Source organism: Purpureocillium takamizusanense, chromosome 4, assembly GCF_022605165.1.
Source record: "Purpureocillium takamizusanense chromosome 4, complete sequence".
NCBI classification, from domain to species: domain Eukaryota; kingdom Fungi; phylum Ascomycota; class Sordariomycetes; order Hypocreales; family Ophiocordycipitaceae; genus Purpureocillium; species Purpureocillium takamizusanense.
In genome coordinates this window covers 1,719,176-1,732,902 of record NC_063071.1, presented here as the reverse complement: position 1 = coordinate 1,732,902, position 13,727 = coordinate 1,719,176, and the positions used below count along the sequence as shown (strand labels likewise).

Below are 13,727 nucleotides of genomic sequence, written 5' to 3'. Positions count from 1 at the left end.
AGTTGTTATGAATCCGGGCAAACCAAGCATCGACGATAAACCCGCCCAACAAGTGCTACATCAACACCAACGAAGCCGACATCAAATCACGCGCGGAAGGGCCGCCCAATAGGCCAACCTACAAATGAGCAAGTCCAGCCCAAACGACAGCCCCGCCCCAGATAAGCCGCCTCATCAACCACCACTGCCGCGGCTTGAGCCTCACCTTCATCATCCTCAAGCGCAAACACAACCCGTCAAGCGCACTCGCGTGCTCCTGTCCTGCGGCCCCTGCCGCGCCTCCAAGCTCAAGTGCGATCGCCTCCAGCCATGCAGCCAGTGCGCCAAGAAGAGCCGCCCGGACCTGTGCGTCTACGCGCCCCAGCCGGTGAAGAAGCGGCCGCCGCGGCGGGGCATGTCGGCGCGGCTGCAGCGCCTCGAGGGCATGGTGCGCACCATGCTGGATGAGGGCGGCGGCGAGGCCAGGCCGGGAGCAGCCGAGGCAGGCGGAGACACGAACACGCCGGCCGTCAAGGGAAACGTGGTTCACGGGGCAAGGGGGACGACGACGTACGTGGGCGCCACGCACTGCATGGCCATGCTGGAAGATGTGGGTTTTCTCTCGACGGGTGTCCTCATTGTAAGGCCGAACCCTCCTGATATGCTGATGTGAGCACGCAGATCAAGGACTTGAAGACATACTTTCAGGACGAAGCCGAGGAAGACGATGAGAACTCCCCAACCGATGAGCTCGATGCTCCAGAGATGCTCCTTTGGTCCGCTGGAGGTCCCAAAGACCGAAATGAGTTGCTTGCTCAGCTTCCTGAACGGCACGTCGCGGACCGCCTCATCACGCGCTACTTTTCTGCCATGAGCCCGTCACAACGTGAGTTCGCCAAGGGGAGCCGTCTTGTCAGACTTGTAAGCTGAAATGACTCGGGGACCAGATGTCGTCCACCGACCTACTTTTACCCGAGCTGTAAGACACCTCACAATGCTTCAGTACATCTCGAAAACCTCGTCGCTGACACGTTGCGCAGTACGCCCGCTTCTGGCAAAACCCAGACTCCGCCTCGCTCCCTTGGATCGCCCTGCTGTTCATGGTCCTCGCCCTCGGCGTCTTCTTCAACAGCCATGCCGCCCCCCACGAGCTCTCGGCCGACTCCTCCCCGTTGCCCGTGCAGGGCCGCATCAAGCATTACCGGTCCTGCGCGGGATGGGCGCTCGTTTGGGGCCGGTACGCGCAGCAGCCCAGCTTCGAGACGCTGACGGCGTTTGTTCTCTACGTCGAGTCGCACTTCATGTTCAACCGCGCGGCGCAGATGAGCTGTTACGTGCTCAGCGGCGCGAGCCTCCGCCTCATGTTCAAGATGGGGCTGCACCGGGACCCGAGCAGGCTGCTGGCCGCCGACCTGTCGCCGTTTGAGGGGGAGATGCGGCGCAGGATGTGGAACCTGGCCACGCAGATCGAGCTGCTCGTCGCCTTCCACATGGGTCTGCCGAGCATGCTCCAGGGCGTCGAGACGGACACGGCGCTGCCGCAGAACCTACAGGACGACGATTTCGACGAGGACTCGGCCGCCCTGCCCCCGGGGAGGCCGGATACGGACCACACGCTCATGACGTACCCAATTCACAAGAGCAAGATCCTCAGGGTGTTTGGTCAGATCGCGCGGCTGGCGCACGCGCTCGCGCCGCCAACCTACGCCGAGGTCATGAGGGTCGACGGCCTCCTGCAGAAGACGTGGGGAGAGCTGCCGCCGTTCATGAGGGTGAAGCCGCTGGAAGAGTGCGTCGGCGACTCCCCGCACCTCATCATCCAGCGGTTCGGCCTCGCCGCCGTCTACAACAAGTGCCGATGCGTGCTGCATAGGCGCTTCATCGCCGAGCCGCACCTCCGCCCCGAGCACGACTACTCGCGACAGCAGTGCTTCGACGCCGCCCTCAGCCTGCTCCGTTACCAGCACGTCATCTGGACGTCGTGCAAGCCGGGAAACGTCCTGAGCCAGAACGGCTGGTTCGTCTCGTCGCTCGCCATTCACGACTTTTTGCTGGCCGCCGTCATCGTGTACATGGTCATCAAGCACGACGGCTACGGCGACAGTGGCGACGGCGGCGAGGGGGCCGCCAAGAACAACAAGACTCACTGGGTCAAGGACGACCAGCCGCTGCCAACAAAGGACCATCTGAAATACGTCCTGCAGCGTTCTCATGCCATCTGGTCGGACGTTGCCACGGAGAGAGAGGAGCTCCGCAAAACGGCCGACACACTGGCCACGATCTTGGCCAGGCTGGGCGCTCCTCCGGTCGGCCGGCAGCACGCCAGCTTTGTCGACGCGGCGCATGCGCCAGTGGGAGTGCCGGGCTCTGCCGAACCGGTCCACTGGAACCTCGCCCGTGCCAAGTACTACCCGTCAAAGCACTCCATCAGCGGCTCGGAACCTCTGTCAAGTTTAGGTACTGTAGGCCCGATGACTGGCCTGTCTACGACTAATTGATATCGTGTGCTGACCAAAAGCATCGCACAGAGTCTGCTTCAGGAGCCGACTCGGAGGGATCTAGGCTTTCGGCCTTTCCGTCGCTCGACCAACAAGCAGCGCAGGTCACATCGAGCATCAACAGCGAAGCCATGGCCGGCGCGGACCCCGTGCCGGGCGAGTTCCCACGCAGCCCCGAGTTTGAGTTTGAGTTTGACGTGCCGTGGATGTCGGCCGATACCATGGACTGGGTACGTGGAAAACGCCCCGGCGTTGTGTATATCTCTGCCCCCTCCTTCTTTCTCTTACGAGGGCAGGAAGGGGGTGGCGTTCTCTCGTCAGTGCGCGCTAATCGGCTTTCCCCATAAGCGTTACCTTGACATCTCCTTGGCACATAGCCACACGGCGGGCGCGACAGCAGAGTCCGGGTCCGGCCAGACGTGGATGGAGAGACTGCCATTGGACGATCTCGATATGATGGGGCCAGCGGACTGGAATCAGCAATCCGGGGATGGGCACCGACCCTGAATCTGTGTGCGTGTGTGTGTGCACAAACTAAGTTATCACCGTCTAGTACTGTACGTGCGTACAGTATACAGTCGTACGCATATACCCTGCCCGCTCCCGTGTGGAGGGGACGTGGAGTGCTGGGCCTTCGTTTGGAAGAGGAACACAGCGGCTGTTTTTTGTCCAACACTGAACGTGTCAACGCAACGGGAACGAAAGGGGTAAAAAAAAACGACAAAGCTTTGACTGGCTGTTTCGAGACTCGTCGTCTTTCTGTTTCTGATGAGGCCCGCGACGAGCGAGGGGAGGGAGCACGGTCGACCGTGGTGCCGTCGGCTCGGCTCCGGGCGCGGCGTACGGGAAAGCCGTGGTGTCTAGTTTATTAGGGGATGAGTGTGTCGTGCCCCTGCCTGATACTGCGCAATGCGGCACGATCCGATCAGTCAGTCAAGCACGTACACACGTACTACATACGCACATACGTACGGCGCAGCACCTGCGCTGTTCGACACATGCAAATACATGCGTACGTACTTGCCGAGAGCATGGCCCGGGAAAACCTGGATCTAGCTACGCACGTAGCAGCCCTCCATGGGGATCAGCGGAGAGCCAACAACATTATTACCTACTCTGTACCTGGTACCAGTGTGACGAGATAAGCCGGAGAAGAGGAGGAGGATGGTAGAGTCCCGAGCGGGCGCACGATAGCCGCTGTCTTTGTGTGAACTTCTGCACCCATATGTATGCTGTACAGTAGTACGAAATCCATAGCAAGATACAGCGTACTATCGCGGCTCACGTCGCATCCTCCTTTGGCCCGACGGCAAGTCAGCTGGCTGCGCTGTCCTGCGCCTCTGCGGCCCGTGCCAAATTCCATTCCCACCACCCCGGCCCCCGGCCCAGTCTCTTTCTGTCTTTCCTTCTTTCTGTCTGCCTGTCGCGCGCCTGTCCGTGCGAGGCAGGTGCCAGAGCGTATAGGGGGCGCGGGGGAGGGAGAGAGGGAGGATGGGGGGAGGAGCTCCGAGGAGTACGTTAGTACATAGTGCGAAGAGTAACGTTAGTAACTTGGTAGAGTACGGTTAGTAGTAACTTAAGTTGGTAGTAAGGGGGCGGCCCAAGCTCGAGGACCGTTCCTGATAAGCATTCACTCTACATGCACGCTCGGATGCTCTCTGCTCTGACTCTGCTCGCTGGCACTTTGCATGTCAGCACCAGCCAAGTACGCACATACATACCTGCTTTTGCATTCCGCATCCGCACACACTCTCATCTCCCCCTCTCTCCTAGTTGAATTAGGCATAGGGACTGTCTGCACCTGCACACATCTGCTGCCTCCCCCGCAAAATCTAAAATTGGCTCCACGCAGGCCTAGCGTGCCGTGCGTGCCCTTGTCACCTGTCCTGTCCTGTCCTGTCCTGTCCTGCCCTGCCCTGCCCTGTCCCCTGGGCTCTAGGGTCTTGCGGCTGGTCGGTTGCAGGGAAGGAGAGAGGAGGAGAGGAGAGGAGAGGAGAGGAGGGGAGGGGAGGCAAAACGAGGGGTCCAATTCGCAACCGCGACGAGCGATTGTGACACAAGCAGCGAACCGCGTACGGAGCAGCGTGTATGACGCCATGGCCGTCTTTGATAAGACGATAACTACTCATAGTAGTGATAACCGGTTGTTGAGCTCCGCCAAGGAGAAACACACTACGTATGCTACGACTCGGTAGGGCGGCGGACGCGCTGCCTGCTGCGACTTGCCTGAGACACCGCAGTCAATGAGCAGCCGCGGACGTTGTCGATGACCCGGGCGTCCCCAGATCCCGGTCACGCCGGGAGAGCATGCACGAAGCATACCCTGTGGTGTGCCTGATTTGGCTGATTTACATACAGTAACTGAATCAATTGACGCCGGGCGACCGACCTACGTGCCGCAACTCGCCAACCGGGGACGTGGTCAGTATTAGTAGTCGATACCGCCGGTGCCAGATGCGGACGATGCAATTCAGCTCGAGCGTTGCGCAAATTACGTTGCTGCATCCGTACAGTCACAAAAAACGTATCAAGTGCCTGATCATCCCCAGTCTGCCAACGCCCGACGTCCTCCTTCCGTATGGGTGCGGAGACCGGGAGCTTGGGCCAGGCAGCGGGCGGTCGGATCCGACGACAGGTTTGTCAGACCCCCCCCCCCTCCTTTTTAACACTGCCCCGGCACCCCGTTCCGCACGAGACCAGACCTGTGGGACAGGCAAAAACATAGGACTCAAAAAGGGGTCGTCGACGATGATGATGATGATGGGAGCTCGGGCTACCGCGCAGCTGCATCGTCCAGCGGTGCGTGCGGTGGGTCGCGCCGCCAGGTTGATAAAAAGAATGAGATATCTGCTCTCCGCGTGACACAATTACTAGCTTCTTCGCTCCACTGACTAGACACACTGGAACTAAAAACTGGAACTCGACCGTGGCCTCGTCCATAAGTCTTGTACGGTACGGTGAGGTGCAGGACAGTCAGTACATAGCAATAGTAGTAGTACTACCACGAAAGTACTCATCGTCGACCAAGCGGCGGTCTTGGCCCATCGTGGAGCAGCCCGCTAACTAGCAAAGAAGCGGAAAAGAAAGAGGAGAAGGGGAAGATTGTAAAAAAATGCGGGCAATGCGGGCCCGCTCGTGCAGGCCCTGAGGCTGATTGATGAAGAGCATCATCCCCATTTTCCATCTGGCTTGGATGGGGTAAACGAGTCTGGTGACCGACCTCGTCGGGACGCCACGATGGATGGGTTGCCGACTTTTTGTGCTTTCGCCGGGGGGTGGAAGAGAGAGAGGAGGGGCTTGGAGGGGGGGGAAGGATGGAACGTGGGTGAACGGCGGCCAGTGGGCGAATCAGTTGGACAAAGGTGTTTCGTAAGGCCCATGAGAAATAAAATGGCCTCGGAATTTTCTGACTGGAGAGGGCCGCCAAAGTTTTACCTAATCCCAACGCCGCCGCCGGCGGCAAATAACTACGAACATACAGTGCCCACGCCGGTCTATGATGGGATGGGATGGGATGGGCAGCACGCACGTTGCAGGCATCGAGGGCTTCTCTGGCGGAGCGGCGGCCATCGTCGGTTCTGTCGACGAGCTGCGTCTCTCAACAAAGGCAAGGCACGTTGGTACGTACTTGTGTGACTTGGTACCTGTACGAGACCGGAGCTCCAGTCTTTGTATTCGCGCGTAAGGCGTACTGTACTGGACTGTACAGAGTATGTACATGTGCGTGTGGACGGACGGACGTGTAAGTTGCGATGCAGTGCATGCATGCGTGCGTGCGTGTATGCATGCAGGGGCAGACCTTGGACGATGGCGTCGGCCAATTGTTGGCTCACCGAGACGCTTCAGCGTTCAGCGTCTTTGGTCACATGGACGGCTCTTCGCCCTTGCCGAGCATCACATCAGTGCCTGGTAACTACCTGATACTGCTCTGCGTCCAAGGGCAAGGCCAAACACAGGACGGGGCGTCGTCGTCATCGTCGTCGTCGTCGTCGTCGTCGTCGTCGTTGACGGCTTCGAGTCACCCTAATGCGGCACAGTACGTTGGTAGAATAGGCATATACAGCAGCGTCCTGCAAGTACAGTACACTACGTAACTACAGCACAGTAATAATAAATAATGCAATCAAGCGCCCATGCCTGCATGCATGATTGCCGAGAGCCTAATTGGTGGTTTTGGCATTGCGAAGCCTTGCCTTGCGCCGCCTCACCTTACCTTGGCTAGGAGCCGAGTGACCCCCGCGCCCCGCCGTCTCGACGCCATGACAGGAGGACTCGGGAGCGAGTCCGTGAACCGCCACGGCCCAGATAACGGCTGATGGAAGGCCCGCCACGGTGCCCGCATTCCTACCACCTTGGTACTTCGTCGTCGGTGCTGTGCTGCTGAGGTGTGTTGTGCAATGCTGTGCTGTCTGGCTTGTACTTTGTACCTACTCCGTACGCGTGCGGCGTCCGCGGAAATGCGTCGACCTCTTTCAAAAGGGGGGGGTCTGACACTCACTGAAGGCAGGTACTGACTGAATCATCATTGTAGCGTAATGACGTCCTTCGCGAAACCCGATGTTTGCGCATGCGTCGCCCATCATCGGTGGCTACAAAGTACGTAATCCCACAATGGCAACCCATCCGTACCCGTCCCGCGACAAAACGCAGATAGTAGATGGATGGCGATGCATCCGTCGACTGTCAATGGCCCGATTGGCCAGCCCCGGACTTGCGGCGCTGAGCGCTGCCGGGGGGAGCCTCCCGGGGCATCCAAGGTAGAACCCGTTTCCCTCGGAACTTGCTCCTTCGCCTTGCTAGCATTCTTGTCTTGCTGTGAGCGGACTGGCTCCGTCGTCTGCCCTTGGAGGGGTCGCGCTCTCAACCACCACAAGGCTTCTGCATGTCTCTCATGCATCAGAGACATGCTCAAGCGCCGCAATGGTTTCCTCCTGCTCCGGCACCGGCGCTGCGCACCGCCTCGGCCCTTGCTTGGCTGCTTAGGTGGTTGGTATCGTACAGTAACGTTAGTAGCAGCACAGTACCTAATAGTTCGAGTCCATCGCTGTCCTTTTGTCGCACCGACCGCCGACGACGCCTCGAGCGGGCTTGTTTGCGCACGACAAACAGCCAACAAGCTTGCAACATCTCCGGTGCAGTGGCCCGTGGATGGTCACGAGGCCTTGGCTCCGGTGGTATCATGTTAGGGCTGCCATGGCCTGGCGCGCGAACTGATGCCATGGACAGGGTTCGTCTGCGGCGAGTCCTCGGTCGCATTGGCTGGCACGCTGAACTTGGACGAGGCGGAAGCTGTGCGGACGCAGGCGGAGTCTAATCAGGGGGGGTTGAGTGAGGCCCGGCGCTGATGAGAGTCATGATATGAGGTGGAGAGCAGGAGGACCCAGCCAGCCAGCCTGCCTGCCTGCCTGCTGTGCCCTGCCTGCCTCTCGCTCGCTCACCAGAGGATGGGGAGGGGAGGGCCAAGAGGGGGAGGGGGATGAAGGGGTGTGAGCGGGATGCTGCACTCCATCGCATCAACGGATCCCCCACCGAGCCGTCCACTGAGGTTCCAGCTGTTGCTCAGTGCTGTGCCGTGTGGGTCCTGCCTTTCAGATTGTCCACATCGGCATGGGAATCATAGGTGTGTAGTCCGTAGCGCACCACCTAATCGCCCACCCGCGTGAAAAATCGTCGGCCGGGCGGTCGGTCGGGAGGAGCCATCCATCCCCTGCGGGCCCCGCCTATACATGCTACCTACAGCGGGTACAGGCCTTGCGGGCCTAGAAAAGAGACGGGCGCCCTTTTAGGGAAGGCATTGGGGGACGGGCAGCCGGGGAGGCCCCCTCGTGGCCGGGCTGCTCCCCTTCGGGCTTCCGCTTCAATCCATCTATTAAGTAACCTCCATCATGGAATCTCCACTGCAAGTTGGCCGCCCATCCGTACCTTGTTAGGTACTGTAGTAGGTACTGCGACTGGAGGTCTGCAAGTACGCCGCCTCAGGTCCCGCTCTGCTCCTCCTCGTCCTTAGTGCCTGCCCTCCCTCAGCAGATCAGACTTTTCGCGGGGCAACTCACATCATTGATAAGACCAAGGCCTTATCTTGTCCACTCGTCGGGCACGACTCGCCGCGCCGCACCAAGGTAGTATTCGTACCTTGTACCGCTAGCCCTGGTCCATGAAGGTGGTGCCCCGTCCATGTCCCAGGGCTGCTCACGCCGGTCCCCTCCCCCACAACAGATGCGCAACGGCGCTGTGGCGCTTCTCTTGGTTCTCTCGTCGAGGCGTTCGCAGTTGTCCAAGGTACTTTTGCCATCCCAGGTTGTGCCTCGAGACTCCCGTCTTCGCGTGTTGGTACTCGCCCTCGCCCACGCCCAAGTACCTGTACTCGTGCATGTACGTATTCGTTGTCTTTCCCGTCGTTACGCCCGCTCAGTCGCCGCCCCAGAGTTGCACCTTCCACTGTTCCCTGCCTGCTTTGTCTCCGGTCCGGTCCCGGGCATCTATCAAGGCAGGTGCGCCGCACGATCTTGCATCCCCCAACTCCAACTCCTGCACGACCTTCTTCCGCCTCACCTTCTCCTACCCCCCTTCCTCCTCTCCTTTTCTACACTTTGTTTGCTTGTTTCCCCCGTCTCCCTGCGACCCTTGGAAGAAGCATCCTGCGCATTCCGCGACCGCATCCGTACTCTGCAGTGGCGCTCAGAGCCACTGCCTCGCGCCATCGCAAAGCCCGACTTGGCGGAATCGCCTGGGTCCTCTTGCCCGCCGACTTCCGCGCCGTGTCTTGCCGGACCCCACCACCACACCTCGTGTCGTTGCACGGCCCTCGAAAACTTGATCGCTGCCTTTTTGCGTCGCGCGCATACAGTTCCTGCGATAGAAGCACCGCACTCGAAGCACGAGACACGCGATCCAAGCAGGCCCCACGACACTTGGCTGCACGATCGGCCCTCCTGCGAGTCTCACCTCTTTGCTGCGAAGCGAACGCGACGGTCCGAGTGCTCTCCTGCCATCGCATTAGCGCGCAGGGCAAGTTTATCAAGGTCGCCTGCGCCTTGTCTTCGCAAATACCCGCGCCCCCGGCGCTTTTGGACGACCTTATCAGGCCGGCAAGCCGAGTACAACAATCGCCAACCACGATCATCAGACGCGACATAAGACAAGGGCCACTCCAGCACCACCTCCCCGCTATTCACACCCCTGCATTTTGCGTCGTGCTGTGCTTGCATTGCGCGACAGGCCATCTCCTGCCCCTCGTCGTCGGCCCACCCTCGTGTGTCCGTTTTACGTACAGGCCCTTCGCCGTGTCCCAGCGTCTTGAATGGCATCGGCCGTCCTCTGATCTCCCGGAGGCCCTCACAGGCATTCATTGACCGTGCCGTTGCTAATCGCGGGCGGGCTGTCGTGCTCAAATCACGGCGGCTTCGCCTGTTGGAAGACTTCTACTTTATCCGCAAGATACCCCTGCATCCCCCCGTCCTCTCGGCGACCCGCCCTAGTTGCGGATCACATCGACAAACTGAATCATGCCTGCTCAAATCGCCGCCTCCATGACGGGGAGCATCCCCATTCACATCGCCGAAGACCAGGCGAACGGCCATCGCAAACAACACAAGCACTCGCGATCTTCGTACTCCGAGTCGTCTCCTCTTGCTGGCTCAAGAAACAACTCCCTGACTTTCCGCCCGCCCAAGAGGCTCATGTCTTCCCCTAGCAAGACGATTGCCATCATCAACGCCAGCGGCAGGCAGGCGGCGTCTCTCATCCGCGTTGCCACCGCTGTTGGCTACCGCGTTCGTGCCCAGCTGAGGAATCTCGAGGGTGTCGTCGCGGCCGAAGTGTCGGCCAATCCCAACGTGACCGTCTTTGTCGGCGAGCTCTACACGAGGCACGAGCCTACCGAGGCAAATAAGGACGTGACGCAAAATGGTCCCATTTCCGGTGTCGGCGTCAACCACGAGCTCATTTCGAGCCTCTTCCGCGGGGCTCAGCTTGCCTTCGTAAACACGACCTTTTACGGGGACGAGCTTCAAATCGGAATGGCATTGGCAGATGCCGCCAAAAAGGCGGGCGTTCAGCACTACGTCTATTCGTCGATGCCAGACCACGCGGCCTACAACAAGGAATGGCCGTCACTACCGCTCTGGGCCGCGAAGCACAAGGTCGAGGATTACGTGCGAAAGCTGGGCTTGCCCGCCACGTTTGTCTACACGGGCATCTACAACAATAACTTTACGTCGCTGTTGTATCCGCTGTTTTGCATGGAGGTGCAGAAGGACGGCTCCTTCATCTGGCAAGCACCGTTCCACGAGGATGTCAAGCTTCCCTGGCTGGATGCGGAACACGATGTCGGGCCGGCTGTTGTGCAGATCTTTAAAGACGGCGTCTCCAAGTGGAATGGCGAACGCATCGCGCTCGCCTACGAGTACCTGACACCAAGAGAGGCTTGCGAGCTGTTCTCCCGCGGCGTGGGGCGCCCTGTTCATTATGTGCGGGGACCGATTGAGCTCAAGGTTCGCATCCCGACAGGCTACCGAGAGCAGCTTGTGGCCCTCGAGAAGTTGTTCAAGCCGGACGAGGCCGACCCGGAGAAGCAACCGCCCTACTTTGGTGACCCGAAGCTTGAGGCTAGCTGCCCCGCGGAGGCCTTGGAGCTCTGGGAAGGCCCTCGTGGCCTCGAGGAATATGCGCGAGAGATGTTCCCGCTCGAGGAAGAAGCCAACGGCCTTACATGGATGTTTGATGAAGACGAACACGACGCCAAGATCCAGGCGACTGCTGCGCACGTGGAGCAGCTACGAATTAACGACGATGACGAGGAGGAGAGCGACGACGAAGACGACGGCCTGGTAATGAGAGGCTTGAAGCGAGACGAGGAGCAATGGCTCGCCTAGGGGTTACGGCCGCACTGGTCGGCCGCTGCAGTGAAGTCGCATGTGTCAGAGCCTGACATGAGCACGACAGGGCAGCCGGAGGCATGCGCTCGTGCAGTCAGTGCTTGTGCCACCTCCATGTTTGGCTTTAGCGGGTGCCTTGGCGTTTGAGGGGGCTGGAAAAGGTGGCCAAAAAGGAAGGGAATAGCTTGCATTTAATAAAGGGTAGTGCTAGGGGCATAACTATATTTTACTACGGGCATAACCCTCCCTATAAATAAAATTCCCTAGCTAATCTCATAGCGCGTAGCCTGCTATACTCGATTAAGATTTATAATCTATGCTAGTATATATCGACTATTAAGTCTATTAGTATAGCTTATTTATAAAGGAAGCTTTAAGAACTATAAGGTAATAATGTAGTTAGTTTAGTTAAGTAAGAGAGGTAATAGTTATATTAACGGGCTAGCTATATCTATTACTATAGGGTAAGATTAAAGATTATAGGTTGCCTTTTGCCTTGCGTCTCTCCATCCGGCGGCGCGGCGCCCTGCATTACATCCGGCGCCGTACTGTGGCTACGAACTTGAGCGTGCCTGTAGCCTACTAGGTACCCAGGGCATTACTATCTGTAACTATCACCTCGGGCCAAGACTGAAGCTTAAAGAGCTTCAATGACAAGACGCTGGCGAGCGGCTGGGAGATGTCCCCCGCACGCCCGGCGTCACCTGCCGTCTGACTCTGGCCGGCCAGCTGGCTGGCCGGGATGGGGACCATATACCTTCGATATGCCTCGCCCCGTGCGAATAGGATCGCTAAGATGTAAGGGAGTCATACAATTAGTTTCTCGCTACTTGCTATTTAAGCTTTGAGCCAGCGGTGAGCAAGATAATAGTTTGCCTAGCTAGTTGAGAGGAAAGATTTGCACATCGTGACTGCCCATTCCTCTTAAAACTTCCACGTTCGCCCTCCGCGCTCCTGCTTTTTCTATCAAACATCTTCTCGGCGCATAGGACCAAGGCAACTCGTGCTCAGCTGGGCTGCTTCCCTCTTCTTTAATTCCTACATCTCTAGCCCTCTCGCAGAGCTCCTGTGTTCTCTCCTCAATAAACACCCTCTCTCGGACAATCAAGGAGATCTGGTTGCGTAGCACCTTTCTGCGTTTTCACCTCAACAAACACTCTCTGTGTTTTCACCTCGACAAACACCATCCCTCGGCACACGATCAAGGAACTCTGTTTCTCAGCTGCTTGCACGCCGCCGCCCTTGCTGTGTTTTCTCACTTCCAAGCATCCTCTCGGCATAGGACCAAGGACTCTCTTCTCAGCTGGTTTCGCCTCATCATTTCCCTACCAAGGGGCGTCGTCGATCAAGATCAAAAATCATGACATCTGGACGCTTTCCCCGGATCGTGGCAAATACCTTCGAGTCAGACGACTCTGCAGACAAGCCTGGCATCTTCTCCGAAAAGTATCGCGTCTGCACACCGCCATCGTACCGCATGCCACTCAGTTCAGAGGCCTATCATAGCGTGGATAGCCTCGGAGAACTCTCCGAATCGCTCGACAACACCTTTAACCTGGAGATCGCGCCTCAGCTCCTCGACACCATTCTTGTACCGAATGGAATCTTGAACAAGGATGACGGATTACATGGAACCGTGGACCTGATGTGGAGGGCGCACTTGGAGCATCCAGAGTCTCGACTCTTGACCGTTATGATCAAGGCGCCATGGTCAACAAACAAGCGCCGCCCAGGACCTTTGCCCCATCTCACAACCTGGGAGTACGCAGCAATGCAATGCCGAGACTTCGTCAACAACCATGCCCAAGTCAGCATGTTTTGCGGTCTTCAGAACAACGGGTTTCTCATCCATGTCGAGATCACCTCAGAAGAATTGCATCTCCCTCGGTACTTTGGTGTTGCCTATGAGTACTTGGATGAGTATGACTCATGGAGGCCTACTATTCAGGAAGTACTTCAACGATTTGGACTGTGGTACTACTTGAGCAGTATGACGATGCTACGTATAGGGTTTAGGCTGCCTCGGGAGTCTAATCCGCTTACGATCTTGATCACCCTGAACTATGATTGCGGTCGTACTAAGGCATGGGACGACGCCGAGTCAGAAATCCGAACGTGTCTTCCCGCCGACGTGGATGTTTCTATCGAATGGGGAGAGATATGCACGTGGTGATGCGACATATGAGTTCTACATGTAAGAACCAGGGACCAAGAACAGCCTTCTCTACCAGCCCGATGCCTATCAAGAGAAGGTGAACCTCGGCAGCAACATTGGTGTTGGCAAGACGGCCGCGACGGCTATGCGATAGGCGTGCAGGGGGGGGGTGGCTTGTATTAGCGCGCGAGGACTCAGGAGAGGCGAGTAGACTTTAGA

The 13,727-nt window shown here is 58.2% G+C and overlaps 4 protein-coding genes across 4 annotated transcripts; 3 read left to right on the top strand and 1 right to left on the bottom strand.

Moving 5' to 3' along the window:
• Position 1: 1 nt before the first annotated feature.
• JDV02_005182 (uncharacterized protein) lies at positions 2 to 3,695 on the top strand. Its single transcript, XM_047986452.1, has 6 exons — positions 2 to 589; positions 661 to 865; positions 927 to 958; positions 1,020 to 2,436; positions 2,508 to 2,707; positions 2,826 to 3,695. The coding sequence occupies exons 1-6, from the start codon at positions 125 to 127 to the stop codon at positions 2,982 to 2,984; spliced, it is 2,478 nt and encodes an 825-aa protein (XP_047842434.1). The 5' UTR covers positions 2 to 124; the 3' UTR covers positions 2,985 to 3,695.
• A 3,671-nt stretch (positions 3,696 to 7,366) lies between these two features.
• Positions 7,367 to 7,733, bottom strand: JDV02_005181 (uncharacterized protein; the record flags this gene model as incomplete). Its single annotated transcript, XM_047986451.1, has 2 exons — positions 7,367 to 7,452; positions 7,502 to 7,733. The coding sequence occupies 2 exons, from the start codon at positions 7,731 to 7,733 to the stop codon at positions 7,367 to 7,369; spliced, it is 318 nt and encodes a 105-aa protein (XP_047842433.1).
• A 1,204-nt stretch (positions 7,734 to 8,937) lies between these two features.
• JDV02_005180 (uncharacterized protein) lies at positions 8,938 to 11,676 on the top strand. Its single transcript, XM_047986450.1, has one exon. It carries the CDS (start codon positions 9,983 to 9,985, stop codon positions 11,348 to 11,350), a length of 1,368 nt encoding a protein of 455 aa, XP_047842432.1. The 5' UTR covers positions 8,938 to 9,982; the 3' UTR covers positions 11,351 to 11,676.
• Positions 11,677 to 12,403: 727 nt separating this feature from the next.
• Positions 12,404 to 13,662, top strand: JDV02_005179 (uncharacterized protein; the record flags this gene model as incomplete). Its single annotated transcript, XM_047986449.1, has 2 exons — positions 12,404 to 13,341; positions 13,559 to 13,662. Exons 1-2 carry the CDS (start codon positions 12,714 to 12,716, stop codon positions 13,660 to 13,662), a joined length of 732 nt encoding a protein of 243 aa, XP_047842431.1. The 5' UTR covers positions 12,404 to 12,713.
• Between the last annotated feature and the right edge of the window lie 65 nt (positions 13,663 to 13,727).